This window comes from Carya illinoinensis, chromosome 14, assembly GCF_018687715.1.
Source record: "Carya illinoinensis cultivar Pawnee chromosome 14, C.illinoinensisPawnee_v1, whole genome shotgun sequence".
Classification (NCBI taxonomy): Eukaryota; Viridiplantae; Streptophyta; class Magnoliopsida; order Fagales; family Juglandaceae; genus Carya; species Carya illinoinensis.
The window spans coordinates 5,507,262-5,522,927 of NC_056765.1; the positions used below are offsets into that span (position 1 = coordinate 5,507,262).

At 32.6% G+C, this 15,666-nt stretch overlaps 2 protein-coding genes across 7 annotated transcripts; both read left to right on the forward strand.

The window, feature by feature from the left end:
- The first annotated feature begins 2,813 nt into the window (after positions 1-2,813).
- Positions 2,814-8,240, forward strand: LOC122293396. 6 transcript variants are annotated; one of them, XM_043101960.1, is made up of 4 exons: positions 2,824-3,109; positions 3,398-3,458; positions 7,098-7,150; positions 7,925-8,240. In XM_043101960.1, the coding sequence occupies exons 1-4, from the start codon at positions 2,964-2,966 to the stop codon at positions 7,992-7,994; spliced, it is 330 nt and encodes a 109-aa protein (XP_042957894.1). In that variant the 5' UTR covers positions 2,824-2,963; the 3' UTR covers positions 7,995-8,240. The 6 variants fall into 6 exon arrangements, 1 of the variants encoding a protein (XP_042957894.1); XR_006237264.1 differs by lacking the exon at positions 3,398-3,458 and having other exon boundaries at positions 2,820-3,109; XR_006237262.1 differs by lacking the exon at positions 2,824-3,109 and having other exon boundaries at positions 3,116-6,527.
- Positions 8,241-9,901: 1,661 nt separating this feature from the next.
- Positions 9,902-15,390, forward strand: LOC122294978 (eukaryotic translation initiation factor 3 subunit C). Its single transcript, XM_043103971.1, has 4 exons — positions 9,902-10,093; positions 10,504-10,567; positions 10,695-12,500; positions 14,070-15,390. Exons 2-4 carry the CDS (start codon positions 10,541-10,543, stop codon positions 15,069-15,071), a joined length of 2,835 nt encoding a protein of 944 aa, XP_042959905.1. The 5' UTR covers positions 9,902-10,093; positions 10,504-10,540; the 3' UTR covers positions 15,072-15,390.
- The last annotated feature ends 276 nt before the right edge of the window (positions 15,391-15,666 follow it).

Sequence of the window (15,666 nt, forward strand, 5' to 3'; positions counted from 1 at the left end):
GTGATGATAGAGACAATCCTTTGTTGAAATTGAGATCAATATTAGTGCTAATATATACGATATGGAAAAATATCTAAGCTATTTTATTATTATAAATACCGTTATATGATCCAACAGATAATTTTGTTCCAAGTATTATTGGCTTATCTTCAATAATATCTGATATTTTCTGGCATTCGTCTTGGACAAATCGACCCCACATTCAACTGTTAATGAAGGAAGTGATTGTTTCAACTGTTGGATATTGTTCTACACAAGCAAGATGAAAGAAATAAATAACAATTATTTCCTAAGCTCAATTAAATAAATAATCAAATGATAAAATATTATGAAATTGGAATCTAACAAAAGCATATTTCAATATCACATTCAAAAAATATTTTAGAAGCTATTTGTCAAACTTAGCTCCCTATTCTAAGCAACTACCAACTATTTCTCTACTAATTATTTTAAAATATTTCTGTACTGATTTTTTTTTTTCAATGTTATGATTTTTTAGTTTTTTATTGTTAATTTTTAGATAAAAAGGGATGATTTGAGTCTTGAGAAAATGAATCAATTAATGGGGCATATGATTTGTATCAATTGGTTTTTTATTATACCTAGATCATTTAAATTTACACATTTTTTAAATTTTTAATTACTATCTTTTCAAATTTTGTATCTTTCAATTTATATAAATTAAGTGTTTGGATTTATATATTAGTGTGTCATCAGTGGATATATATGAACTTAGCTAAATAATAATAATAATAATAATAATAATAATAATAATAATAATAATAATAATAATAATAATAATAATAATAATAAAGCTAGATGTGCGTCAATCATTTAGTAAATATTAATGAAGGAAATGATTGTTTCAACTGTTTTATACTGTTCTACATAAGTAGCATGAAAGAAATAAATAACAATAATTTCCTATACTTAATTAAATAAATAATCAAATGATAAAATACAATGAAACTGAAATCTAATAAAAGCATATTTCAATATCACATTCAAAAAATGTTTAAGAATATATTTCGACAATCAATTTCAAAATATATATTTATGTTTTATTTTCTTTGTCAATCGTTAAGTTGTGGTACTTGTAGTGTGGAAAGAGAACATAAGCGCGTGGTGTAGTACTATAATAGGGACAGTGAAAGAGGAGCTGGATGAGTTATTTTTTGTGGAATAGTGAAGAAAAAAATGCCGTTTCCAATCTTTCAATTTTCGGATGCACCCACCAATTTGGTTGATGGGGAAAATAAAAAACCGAATTTACCCCATCTTCATCAAAAATAAAATCATGACACTGGGGCTCCTTTATGTTCATTAGGCAATCCCTTCCATGCTTTTTTTAAGTTAACGTATGCAATGTAATATTAATAGAAGAAAATTTATATTTTTACGTTTGTGTTTTTCTATTTAATAAAATATTTTTATAGCATATTAATTTTAAAAATAATTTTTAATTTTTTTATATTCTTGCTTCATTATTTTTTTATAATGTTTTTTTAAATATTTATCTCTTTTAAATCAAATAAAAAATTAAAATTATTTATAATATTTATTTTAAAAAAATTATACATAAAAACTTTACACCACACATATTCACCTAATTAATAAAAAGCTAGCCATGACACGTACACGTAATTAATAAAAAGCTAACCATGACACGTACGTACGATAATTTGTTCAAAAATTATAATGAGTTGGCAAAAAGCTAGCCATTGGATGAACCTTCTTGACAGGTATTTTGCATATACTTTAATGCAAGTAGTTATATGGGAACGGACCGGTAGACCCACCGCTGGGCCTGGTTCCTTGAACGAGCCTCAAGTTTTGCTATTCTTGTGGCATACGAACTTGCTTTCTGAAATCTCCAATTACATTCCTATTATCCAATAACTCCCTTCAAAAATTTTAAATCTTCCCCCTAAATCTCCAATCCTTCCCGATCACCTGCCTCTGAATTCTAGCTGTATCTCACCTAGTTGGCAAATCCCTTTTTCTCTACTAAATCTAGAGTTCCGTTGAGTTCAATTTAGGGTTTTGGATTAGACAATTATAAAATATTTAACTTTTACCTACGGTATTTATAAAAAAAAAGTCAAATTTAGTCTTTCTTATTTATAGAGTAAATCTTTATTTTATTATTTATAACTTTTCCTCTATCCTCTTGATTTCCATTGAGGTTAGATTTTGGATATAATAAAATCTAGAAATCTTGTTGGATGGGAAATATAAAAATTTAATTTGTAATTAAGATATTTATATAGAATTTTAGATGGATTTAATTAGACATTTGTGATTATTAACATTAAATAATAATTAAAAAATATAATTTTTAACCCATAATTTAATTAGAATATGATTAATAGTTGACATATAATAACTAAAATAGTAAAATATGATCAAATAAAATAAATTAATAATTAAAAAATTAAATATTTTTAAGTTATTAATTAGTCATTATTATATAATAAATAAATTGATAATCTAATAAGGAGATTTACTGTGAATTGTCAAAATCAAATTTGTCTTATATTATTTTATTGTTATATAATGAAAAAATAGCTATTTATGTAAAGACTTATATGAATGAAATAGTTAAAATATTAATTTATTTTACATTTATTAGAAATATCTTTTACATATGTATAATCTTTATGTTTGTTTAAATCTAAATATCTTTTATAATTTAAAAAAGGAAAGAGATGATCTTTCAATATTAAATATTATCCAAAAAATTCGATAAATATGGAATTATCTTTCCACGTGATCAAGGACTGCTATTATGATATTATCCTCATCCCGGGGATTGAAAATTGAAATGTTCACGTTTTCTTTCACTGATTTTTCTTCGAGATTATAGGCAATTAAATCTACGACCTCATGACCCAAACGCCCCTGCCACTAACAAGCCAAATCCTTGGGAAAAAGAAGAGGTCATACTGATGGATGAAGGGTGAATGGTAACATTACTTTATCATGGAACTAATCGAAACTTCGCCCCACACGTGTGCTCGATATATATGCGGAAATACGCACAATTGCCGATGGTTGTAGCTGCGAAAGACTGGTTTGTTCGCGATTGCAGCAGAGACAGATTCAATCTGTATGGTTTCTTTCCCTTGGTCTCTTGTTTGATTACAATGATTCTTTTGTGAAATTTGTAGTGGGGAGTATTATTTTATTTAATTGATGGTCGACATTTAATGAGAACGAATGATTGTATCTGCTTCTTTGGGCATGGGTATTCTCCATAACTGGTTTGTTGTGCGAGTCTGAATATGCTTGTATCAGCTTCTGTATTAATTTGAGTATGGGGATTTCGACGAGTTTTGGGGGAGGATTTCTTTAACTGGAGTTATGAGTTTCATTCCCAAAATCGTTGTTTTCGTAGAAAACTTGGCTTTGAAGGCTTTAGGGATAGGGTCATCGAAAACACTTTTGCCGAAGAGCAGGTAGGATTTTGAATCATGATAATGTTCCGTTACATTTATTTTGAATTGGTTTATCATTGATGGTGCCTATTGGTTCTTAAAGTCCTATGCAAGTTTTGTCCCTTATTTAGTATTTGAGTTGACGTGTTATTATTATTATCTTTATTACCATTTTAATCTTGGTGTGGTTTGAGCCTGCATTTGTTGTTATAAATGGGTGAATGTTTGTTGTGATGTAATGAGGAAAGGTTAGATTGCTGGGTTGGTTTGTTGTATTTAGAAATGGGAATGGATGCAAGATGTTTGATAAAATGCTCAAATGAGCTGATTTGGTTAGATTGATGTGTAAAAAACCACTTGACACCTGACAGGCTCTAAGTGCTCCTCTTGATGAAAAGAATGGTGGAATTTCTTTAATATTTATCGATGCTTATCAGCTGGAAACTAACTTTAATAAACACCTTGCCAGTTAAGGAAACTGACACTTGCATTCTTCTATTAGTGTATTTATGCTCAAGTCAGATTGCAGTTTGTGTTTATTAAAAATTTATGGGTTTTGTTTTTTTGGTTTGCATGTCATTATTTTTTTTTTTTTTTCATTGGTAGGAAAATTTTTCTTACTGAAATTGTTGAGTTGATATTTATTTTGATGTAGCTAAGTTCTTGATCAGTCCTAGACCTTGAGTATACTAAACCAAACCAACCTATTTGCAAGACTTAAAAAAAGAGACTATCTAAAAAACTTTGACAGTTTTTTCTCCAGTTTAATGCATTTGTGTTTGCATTGTTTGAATCTATGCCTAATTATAATATACCAATTAGAATGTAAAAGGAAAAAAATAGATGGATTTGGTAAATAATATTGTTGATAATAGTACTGTGTTTGTTTTACATTGATTTGAATTCTAATTACCCATGAGTTGCTTTATGCCTCAATTCTGAAAAACAACATCAATGCTGTTGTTTTGTACTCTGTTTTTTGTTATAGGTTTTTCTAATAAGTTTTATGAATTTCTACATAAATATGTTTAGATGTCTCATATCATAATTTTTGTATGAACTGAAGCATCTATACAACTTTTTATACTCAAGTCAGACTGTAGTTTGTGTTTATTAAAAATTTATGGGTTTTATTTTTTTGGTTTGCATGTCATTATTATTATTATATTTTTCATTGGTAGGCAAATTTTTCTAAACATGTCAGTCCTAGACTTTGAGTATACCAAACCAAACCAACCTATTTGCAAGACTTAAAAAAAGAGACTATCTAAAAAACTTTTGACAGTTTTTTCTCTAGTTTAATGCATTTGTGTTTGCATTGTTTGAATCTATTCCTAATTATAATATACCAATTAGAATGTAAAAGCAAAAAAATAGGTGGATTTGGTAAATAATATTGTTGATAATAGTACTGTGTTTGTTTTATATTGATTTCAATTCTAATTACCCATGAGTTGCTTTATGTCTCAATTTTGAAAAACAACATCAATGCTGTTGTTTTGTACTCTGTTTTTTGTTATAGGTTTTTCTAGTAAGTTTTATGAATTTCATGAAACTTAGAGATTGATGTAATGCATAGATAGGTTATATATTAATATAAACACAGAAAAGGCAGTAAAACTGACCTTTTTAATATACCTTCAAACCTTTGCACCACTGCACTGCTTCACCACACCTAATTTGAGAGAGAGAGAGAGAGAGAGAGAGAGAGAGAGAGAGAGAGAGCATGGATAAGTTTTCTGAATTGAGTTTTGTGATAGACTTATACTATAAACACACAAAAGAAAGTTAGACTCACTTTTCAATCTTCCTTCAAACCAAGGAAATCGTAGCACCAATGCACTGAAAGTAATAGAAGGTATCGGTCACTTTCAAAATGTTAGCACCATTCCACTTAAAGTAATATAAGGGTTTTCTTAAACCCCTTTCAACGCCTTTCCAATTAACACATAAAAAAAATAATAAATAAATAAAAAATTCATTTGTCTTCCATTTTCTCAAATTTTCCTCTTTATGATTTTAACGATTTAACTGAATCATTACCTTTTTATTTTGGAAAACACTACTTCCATGTAAGATTTCAACTGAATCATTACCTTTTTATTTGCTATAATTTTAATGTATTTTATAAATATAGACATAAAAATTCTACAAATATTTGGATTGTTAGATTATGAAGATATTAAAGTTTACAGTTATGTAAAATTGAAACTAAAACAATAATTTCTTTGAGATTAATACAATAATAATCATTAAAATTAAATTCTAGCTTGCAAATAATAATAACTATAAATATAAATAATTTTTTTTTTCCTGATATTTAAAAGAGATAAAAAAAAGTGTGTCAAAAATTATGATAATTAAAATAAAAATGTAGAAGACACAAAACATAAATGTGGTGTCGTAAGAACCATTGCAGAACTTAGTTGGCTGTAGATGCATTGATGTTGTTAATTATAAGTAGTCATGAAACACCAGCTTGATTGACATGTGTTGAGGATGAGCTTAGCGAGAGGGTGAAATGGTGGCAAGTGGCAAGTCAGTTTGGCAACTTCTGCATGTACTACTAATTCTATATTTTCTAGTTATCTTCTAAGTCAGACAAACTGAATTTCGAACTCGATCTAATTACATGTCCTAATGAGTCATTCTGCCAAAGCTGTACAAAGTAACTATTTGATGCCAGAAAGTTCTGTCCATTCTACCTAAGGATGCTCGAATGAGGCGGTGGGCCATTAAGAAAACAATAAAATATTATATGAAATTTGAGTAAAACTAAATAGGTGTAAAGTTATAAATTTGTCGTTTTCAAGGTGCTTTACAGCTTGCATGATGGTGATATCTTGGCAGGATAGTTTTTCTCAAATCAGTTTTACGCTCACATAAATTTCTCTCTTCTTCAATTCTGATTTCCCTTTCTCTCCCTCCCCACCTCTCTATCGATCTCTCTCTCTCTCAAACAACTTCATCTTCTGTCCAGATTTCTTTCTTTGTCCCTATATTTCAATGATCTCGATGGCACTGTATTTCTATCTCTAAACCCATTTTCGGACCTCCATTTTTCATATTGAGAAGGAGTTAAGAAGCAAGGTAAAAATCTTAACTTATTTTACACCTCTTTCCTTCTCTCCCGCTTAGAAGCTCTCTATTTTTTTTTTTTTGGCAAACAACATCAGATCTATATGTGTTCATTTAGATCTTTTACTTTTCATTTTATTTTTAAGATCCTAGAGCTTCTTATGTTAAACGTGGGTTTGCATGTTTTGAGTTTTGTCTTGGGTTTTTTTTTCTTTCACATTTTTCGTTCGATCGACTGGATATTTTTTGGTTCTCATTTCATTTTTAAAAAAATATATAATTTTTTTGGTCGTTTGATGGTGTTTTTATTTTTTTATTTTTTATTTTTAATTCTTGCTTTTGTGGATTTGCATGTTGTGAGTTCTGTGTGTTTGGGTTTTTATCTTTGTATCCTAAAGTAATAATTTGATAAGTCAAAATGTTGATCAGCACATGGAGTGGGCAGAGATGCAATAGTTTATATGTTGCTGATTAAGAATATAATCTGTTGAGAACATGTATAAATAAGTATTCAAGTCACTGACTTTTGAGCTACATTCCAAACATCAAATTCTAATTTGCAAATAATATTGTTGATAATAGTGCTATTTTCATGGTTCTACAATTTATCACTATAGGATGAAGCACTTCTCCAGGTACTTTCTAACTTTTTATTACCTCAATTTTTGAACTTTATTTTATGATTATTTCTGTCACATTTTTCTTCTTATCATTGCTTGACTGTAGAGATTAGGTTTTATTTCTTCTTAAGTTTTTGTATAAGTTTTTTAATAATTTTTATGGATCTCTAAGTTTTATGATATTAGTTGTTTAATTTCTTAGAAATATGAACAAACATATCAAATGCATAGATAGACTATATATAATATAAACACACAAAAGGCAGTAAGACTGACCTTTTTAATGTATCTTCAAACTTTTGCACGACTGCATTGCTTCACACCTAATTTGAGAGAGACAGAGCACGGATAAACGTGAACAATCATATGTGGCTTATACTATAAACACATAAAAGAAAGTCACTCACTTTTCAATCTTTCTTGAAACCGTAGCACCAATGCACTGAAACTAATAGAAGGTATCAGTCACTTTTCAAATGTTTGCACCACTGGACTGAAAGCAATAGAATGGTTTTCTTAAACCCCATCCAATGCCTCTTGAGCTCCTACGAAATGTCTCTTGGTATCCAAACTTTGAACATGACTATTGCACTGCTTGGCCATTCGGCTGCCTCATCAAGTAATTGAAATTACTAATTTCTCCCTGTCTATACGTATGGACATAAAAAGTAACTTATTATAAATTATAACTTATACTGTATATTATAAAAACTTATTATAAATTTCTATTACATGTGATTAAAATCTGCCTTCACGTATTTTTAATTTATATTCTCTCTTTTTTGGCAGCTTCCATTCTAATGCATGGACAATATGCAGAAATTCAATAGCTGGCACACATACAAAAGGGGAAAAATAAGAGCAAATGTGACCGTAATTTTTCCAAATTGTAATTTATTATAATTTTTTGCCATTATAATGTATAAGAAAACACAATGGTATCCCTGCTTAGAGGAAGCGTATATAATTTGCCACTGTTTTTCTCCAAAATTTTCAATTATTATGTAATAGAATTTAAACAGACACAAATGGCCACTAATGGATATATTAGATTTGGCACTGTATTTTTCTAGATTTTAAATTATTAAATAATGGAATTCAAGCAGTCAACATAAATAGCCACAAATGGTGGCTTAATAGCTATTTACGTAAACAGTAAAACTAACATAAATGGCTATAAACGGTGAATTAATAGTTATTTAACGGAAATATCAAAACTAACGGTGAAAAAAGATTTTCCGTTAAAACAAGAAATTCTGTTTCATAGGCACTTTTTATATATAGAAGATTTAAAAAAATAATAATTTAAATAATAATATTATAAAATTAAAATATTATTAAAATATAATTTTTGTTTTGACATTTGAAAAATTTAAAATTTTGAAATTGACAAATTTTGTATTTAAATATTAAGATAAGATGAATTAGGTTAAAACCATTCATAAGACCAAACAGGGCCTAAGTGTCTTTGTAGTGCCACTGTTGGTGCTATGCAAAAACTTAAAAATCTTATTCAAACTCAATCTGACTTTGCAATGTCAAGGTCGGAGATTTGTTAAGAAGAAGTTAGAGTTTGATTTTTTTATTTTTTTCCTTAGTCAGAGTCGAAGCTATTTATTAATCAACTCTGACTTTAATCTCTAATTCTGATATTGTACATAAGTTATAAAATATATATTATTTATATATTGATTATATATACTCGCATAAAAATATAAAATTTATGTAATTAAATTCAATACTATATACTAGTACAATATTACGTGTTAATTATTATATTATAATATAAATAGATTAATAGCCTAGTATATGTAAATATCTTATTATTATTTTGGGGTGAAAGCTTAAGACTTAAAAAAAAAAAAGATTTGATTTAAGGGTGAAAACTGGCCATATCAATGTGGTTTACCAATTGACATGTTTTTTAGGGGGTGAAACCGACCGAAATCGGCCGATAAAGAGGGATAAAACCGACTGGATTAATTTTGGCTAGTTATAGTCGATTCACCAATATCTCTGTCGGTTTTCACTTCATAAACTTAACAATTTTTTTTTTCACAAATCTCACAACAAATATCATTGTGCAAATTTCACAACAAATAATCAAACATCATAACAAAAACTAGAAAAATAAATTGAAGATGAGAGAATCTTTGAGAGAGAGCCGTATAGAAAATGAGATGAGAAATAGAGTTGAGAGAGAGAGAGCTAACTAGCTGAGAGGGAGATGACATCATTGGAGAGAGAGAGATGAGAGGGAAACAGCACAGAGTGAAAATGATAAAGGGGAAGGGGAGTCGAGAGTTAGGGTTGGAACCCTAATCCAAAATGGTATTATTTGGTGTATTAAACCAAACAATAATAATTTTCTTTTAAAATTGTGGGTTTAAAATGCCGCCGTTTCATATATTTAATTGAAACACTATTATTTTATACAAATATAATATATATTTATATAATCGACCGATTCAACGGTTTGAATCAGTTTCAAAGGGAAATTAAACTGGCCGATGTTGGTTACAATCTATTTATATAGTTGGCCGATCAGTTTTCTGTCAGTTGTGACTGGTTCTATCCTCCGGTGGCCGATTCGCGTGAGTGTAGCCAGTTTTATCCATTTTTATACATCCTTAGAACTTTGGTGTTAAAAACAAAAAAAGAAAAAAAAGAAAAAAAAAAGAGATGGTTTAAAGCTCAAAATCGTAGCAGCCCAGAGGAAGCCCAAAGCAGCCCAAATTCATGTAAAACGTCGTCGTTTAAAGTAGTTAGGGTTTCTAAACCCCCACCCCGCGAGCTCACTCAGTTTCAGACCCGTCTCTATTGTCTTTCTCTCTCTCCCGCCGTGCGGCCGTCCCTCTACAAGTTCGCAGCTCCTAGAACTGCTCCGGCCCCTCGCTGTCGATTCCTTCTCGTAGAGCGTTGTCTCAACGTTGTTCCTACTTCAGCCAACCCACACTTGTAATCTCACCAGTCCCCTGAGATTAATTTCTTGTGGATGAATTTTTTTTTTTATTATTATTTTTTTATTTTTATACGGGCTTGCTAATGACGAGGAAAACTTGTGGTTGAGTTCTTTGAAATGTTGCTTTGTAAGCTTTCTGGTGTAAATTGTAGATTTATGCCTCAAGAGTTTCTGGTGTTATTCGTCCAATGGATGATTTTTATAACTAATTATTTCATTACTTTTTTTTGGTTTAATTCTAACATGTTTTGAATAATTTATGGAATAAGTCTGGGATTTTTATTTTGGCTCTTTTGGGTTTTTTATTTCTATGCTGTAGCAGATCGATATTTGATAGGTAAATTTTATTTAGTTCCTCTACGGAAGATGTCATGATTTTTAATTGTTTTTTGGTGTCTGAATGCAGCTTTTTGTGATCCGCTGAATTTAACTCATACGTGAGAATGGCTTCACGCTTCTGGACATCCCAGGTTCTTACCTTTGTTTGGATGACTTATTTAGTTCCATTTTCTAGATTCTGTATTATGATTTTAGTATTTATGAATCGATTGTCACAACGGATGCTAGAAAGTGATTTATTTTTCGTGTAATTAATAGGGTGGCAGTGACTCCGAGGAGGAGGAAAGTGATTTTGATGAAGAGATTGAGAATGGGGGACCTGGTGACGCTACTGCTCAAGCTGCTGGAAGCAGATACCTTCAGGGGAATGCAAGTGATAGTGATGACTCCGATGGCCAAAAGCGGGTCGTTAGGTCTGCAAAAGACAAGCGCTTCGAGGAAATGTCAGCTACAGTTGATCAGATGAAGAACGCAATGAAAATAAATGATTGGGTAAGCTTGCAAGAAAGCTTTGACAAGATAAATAAGCAACTGGAGAAAGTTATGCGTGTCACCGAGTCTGAAAAGGTCCCTAACCTTTACATCAAAGCCCTTGTGATGTTGGAGGACTTCCTGAGTCAGGCTTTGGCCAATAAGGATGCGAAGAAGAAAATGAGCAGCAGCAATGCTAAGGCCTTGAACTCAATGAAACAGAAGCTGAAGAAGAACAACAAACAATATGAGGATTTGATAACAAAGTGCAGGGAAAATCCTGAGAGTGAGGAGGAAAAGGATGAGGAAGAGGAAGATGAGGAGGATGAAGAAACCGACTCTGAGATTGAGGAGGATCCGACTAAGATGGAATTCAAAGATTCTGAAGACGACGACGACGATGATGACAAGGCTGGGGATAGCCAAGATGAGGATGACGGGGAGTGGGAGAAGAAGATGAGCAGGAAAGATAAGCTTATGGACAAGCAATTCAAGAACCCTAGTGAGATCACGTGGGATAAGGTTAACAAGAAATTCAAGGAGGTTGTGGCTGCTCGGGGTAGGAAAGGAACTGGAAGGTTTGAGCAGGTTGAGCAGCTTTCTTTTTTGGCAAAGGTTGCCAAGACCCCTGCTCAGAAACTTGAAATTCTATTCAGTGTTGTCTCGGCACAATTTGATGTCAATCCCGGCCTGAATGGCCACATGCCAATAAGCGTATGGAAGAAGTGTGTGCAAAATATGCTTGTGATATTGGATATTCTTGTTCAGTATCCCAACATCGTTGTGGATGATATGGTCGAGCCTGATGAGAATGAAAGCCAGAAGGGACCAGAATATGATGGGACAATTCAGGTTTGGGGAAACTTGGTTGCCTTTGTGGAAAGGATAGATGTTGAGTTTTTCAAGAGCTTGCAATGCATTGATCCGCACACTCGTGAGTATGTTGAGAGACTCAGGGATGAGCCTATGTTTTTGGTTCTTGCTCAAAATGTCCAGGATTATTTAGAAAGGGTTCGGGATTTCAAAGCTGCTGCAAAGGTTTCCTTAAAGCGGGTGGAATTAATATATTATAAGCCACAAGAGGTTTATGATGCCATGAGAAAACTGGCTGAGCAGACAGGAGATGGAGATAATGGAGAAGCAGGTGAGGAGCCTAAAGCGGTTGAGGAAACTAGAAGTTCATCTGCATTTGTGGCTACTCCCGAGCTTGTCCCTCGTAAACCAACCTTTCCTGAGAATAGCAGGACCTTGATGGATTCTTTGGTATCCCTCATCTACAAGTATGGAGATGACCGGACTAAAGCCCGTGCCATGCTCTGTGATATTTACCACCATGCTATCTTGGATGAGTTTTCAACTTCACGTGACTTGCTCCTTATGAGCCACTTGCAAGATAACATTCAGCATATGGATATATCAACGCAGATCCTTTTCAACAGGGCAATGGCACAACTTGGTCTATGTGCATTCCGTGTTGGATTAATAATTGAGGGCCATGGCTGCCTTTCCGAACTATATTCAGGTGGGAGGGTGAAGGAGTTGCTTGCACAAGGTGTTTCTCAAAGCCGATATCATGAGAAGACTCCAGAACAGGTATTGGTTTTTTGTTATATGTTTCATAGGTAGGTTAACCTTTTTTGTATTGTTCCTCTCTGTCTCTCTCTCTCTGTCTCTCTTGCTCATGTTGGAGGCCTGCCTGCTTGGATATTCCACATGTATTTTTTTTTTTTTCAAACTTCCCTACCATACTACTACTTTGTATGCACAGAATGCGTGGAATCATATATATTTCAAAGTAAAGAGCTATGAGCATAAGTTTATCTTTACTTTCACACAGCAGTACAAAGTAAACATTTGCTAATTTAGAAGAATATATGCATTTGGTAATAATCTAGCTGAAAGATGCATACCCTATACTTTCTATCTTCAATTTACAATAAAATGTTGCAATTGGCAAAACGAACATGCTAGCATATCTGGATCTTTTTTCTCATAATCTTGGATTAAGCCTTAAGATGCCATTTTATAGAATACTATCTTTGCATTGAATTTTTTTACATTATCTTACTAATGTATTTTGGTTTTCTCAACTCATATTTTTATAGTTTAAGCTATGTAAGTTATGAGTTAAAGTAAAGTTACTTTGAGACACTATATAAAGGGCTGTTTGGGAACACATCTCATCTCATCTCAAAATTTCTCATAATTTTCTTCCCATACATCACTCAAACATAAACAATTTTCAATTTCAAATATTCAACTTTTTCATTTAATCACTACCTAATCATTACAACTTTTTGAAACTTCCAAACAAAACACAAGAAATAATACAATTTTTTCAAATTCCAAAACAAAAATAACATTAAAAAATTATATTATAATAATATTTTAACTTTATAATATTTTTATTCAACTTTTTTTCTCTTTTTTTTTTTCTCAAAACTCAATAAAATATCTTAACTCAAACCAGTTCACTACTATTCACAAACAATTTCACCATTCACAGAATTCTCGTCTCATCTTATTCTCCAAACATCCCTTAGGCTTGGTTTTATTACACATCAAGCCATCTCATCTCATATAATCATTACAACTTTCCTAAACCCTTACACAAAATATAATAAACAATTCAAAATTTACCTATAAAAAAAAATATATATATATATTCTAATAATATTTTATTTAATTTTCAACTTTTATGTGTAACCAAACGAGGCTTAGTCTCTCTCTCAACTCAAGCAAAGTTTGTGAGGTACTCATTCAAGTTTTGGACATTTATATGTTAATATGCTATTCTCACACATTGCACAGATTCGCAACTACTTTTATAATCAATTAATTTATGTTTTCTTTCTTTTTAATTTCTTAATGTGACCAAATTTGAAAGAATGTCATAAGAAGGATTGCATTTAATAGGGCATGTGGTCTGGGTTTTGAACTAAGACCCACCTTCCACACTTTACCATTGTAAGCACTACTTATTGCTCGCTTTTCATTCCATTTGGAATCACGAATTTTGAAAGACCATTAAGTTTGCCCGTTCCTGTATATATGATTGTTGGGTTAGCTCCAGTGCATCTACAATGCCATATAATGTGCATGTGCATGCATATATGTAAATGTCCAGGGACTCACTATTGCAAATGTTGCTCCCACCCACAGGAAAGGATTGAAAGGAGGCGGCAGATGCCTTACCATATGCACATAAATCTGGAGCTTCTGGAGGCTGTACATCTGATATGTGCTATGCTGCTAGAAGTACCCAACATGGCAGCAAACATTCATGATGCAAAGCGCAAGGTCATAAGTAAGACTCTAAGGCGGTTGCTTGAGATGAGTGAGAGGCAAACATTCACAGGTCCCCCAGAAAATGTAAGAGACCACATAATGGCTGCCACCAGGGCCCTTAGCATGGGAGATTTCGAAAAAGCTTTTGCTATTGTCAAATCCCTTGATGTGTGGAAGCTTGTAAGGAATCGAGAGAATGTCCTTGAGATGCTCAAGGCTAAGATCAAGGAAGAGGCTCTGAGGACCTACCTTTTTACCTACTCATTATCCTATAATTCCCTCAGTTTGGACCAGCTCACGGTATTATTTGACCTGCCAGAGGCCCAGACTCACAGCATCATCAGCAAGATGATGATTAATGAGGAGCTCAATGCAAGTTGGGACCAGCCAAGCAGGTGCATCGTTTTCCATGATGTTGAGCACACTAGGTTACAGGCTCTGGCATTCCAGTTAACAGAGAAGCTAACAGTTCTTGCAGAAAGTAATGAGAGAGCAATAGAAGCAAGGATGGGGGGTGGTTTGGATCTGCCTCTTAGACGGAGAGAAGGCCAGGATTATACTACTGGTGCGTCTGCTGGAGGAAATAGGTGGCAAGACAACACATCTTTCACTCAAGGAAGGCAAGGTGGCAGTGGGCGTACAGGATATGGTGGAGGGAGACCTTTGGCACTAGGCCAAGCTGCTGGAGGTGGTTATTCAAGAGACCGGACAGGTCAGTCACGAGGCAGCAATACTGGCTATCAGGGTACACGTTACCAAGATGCTGCATATGGAGGGTCCGGGAGGACTTCTTATCAGAGCGGTTCATCTGCAAGGGGATCCCAAGGGGATACTTCAACCCGCATGGTCAGTCTCAACAGGGGGCTCAGAGCTTAGGGAAACATTAATAGTGAGATTACCAGAGAGAAGACATACTCATTAAAGTTCCTGCATCAGACATAGACTATTTTTTTTTCCTCCTCTCGGATCTCTGTAGGTTCTGATACTTGAGAGAGAGTCGTTTAAATTTTCTTGCAATATTTCAATTTTACCTCCAGAGGTCTGTCTGAAGTTTCACCCTGAAGTTAAAACTTTGAAACTTGGTTAGTGTGCTCTGCTTGTTGCTATGACTTGAACGCATACTCTTTCATCATGTTTTGTTTCATCAATTCCTCGCAATGTTGCTTCTATGAGATGGTGGAATGGTTTTGTTTTAGATTAAAATGGTATGAGTTTATTTGTTGGGAAGCACACTTATGTTGGTGACTGGAAGCATTGGCATAAAGGCTTCTAGATATTTGAATTTTGTAAGCTGGGTGCGTGCTAGGAGAAAAGGTTGAATTAAGAATGATGTCATTTATCATGTGGCATCAAATGATTGGTTGAAGTAAGGAAAAATAATGAATGGCTTTTTAAATATTTATTGCCAAATTAGGGATGACAAATGGATGATGATTAAAAGAAAATAAACAATATTATTCATGACCTATAA

What these genes read in the sequence shown, in the direction of transcription:
- LOC122294978 (XM_043103971.1), top strand. Translation starts at nt 10,541, where the DNA reads ATGGCTTCACGCTTCTGGACATCCCAG. An exon ending in CACGCTTCTGGACATCCCAG is followed by an intron (nt 10,568 to 10,694) that starts GTTCTTACCTTT and finishes TGTAATTAATAG; the next exon opens with GGTGGCAGTGACTCCGAGGA. An exon ending in ATGAGAAGACTCCAGAACAG is followed by an intron (nt 12,501 to 14,069) that starts GTATTGGTTTTT and finishes TCCCACCCACAG; the next exon opens with GAAAGGATTGAAAGGAGGCG.
- LOC122293396 (XM_043101960.1), top strand. Translation starts at nt 2,964, where the DNA reads ATGGTAACATTACTTTATCATGGAACTAATCGAAACTTCGCCCCACAC. An exon ending in AGCAGAGACAGATTCAATCT is followed by an intron (nt 3,110 to 3,397) that starts GTATGGTTTCTT and finishes TTGTTTTCGTAG; the next exon opens with AAAACTTGGCTTTGAAGGCT. An exon ending in AGGATGAAGCACTTCTCCAG is followed by an intron (nt 7,151 to 7,924) that starts GTACTTTCTAAC and finishes CTTTTTTGGCAG; the next exon opens with CTTCCATTCTAATGCATGGA.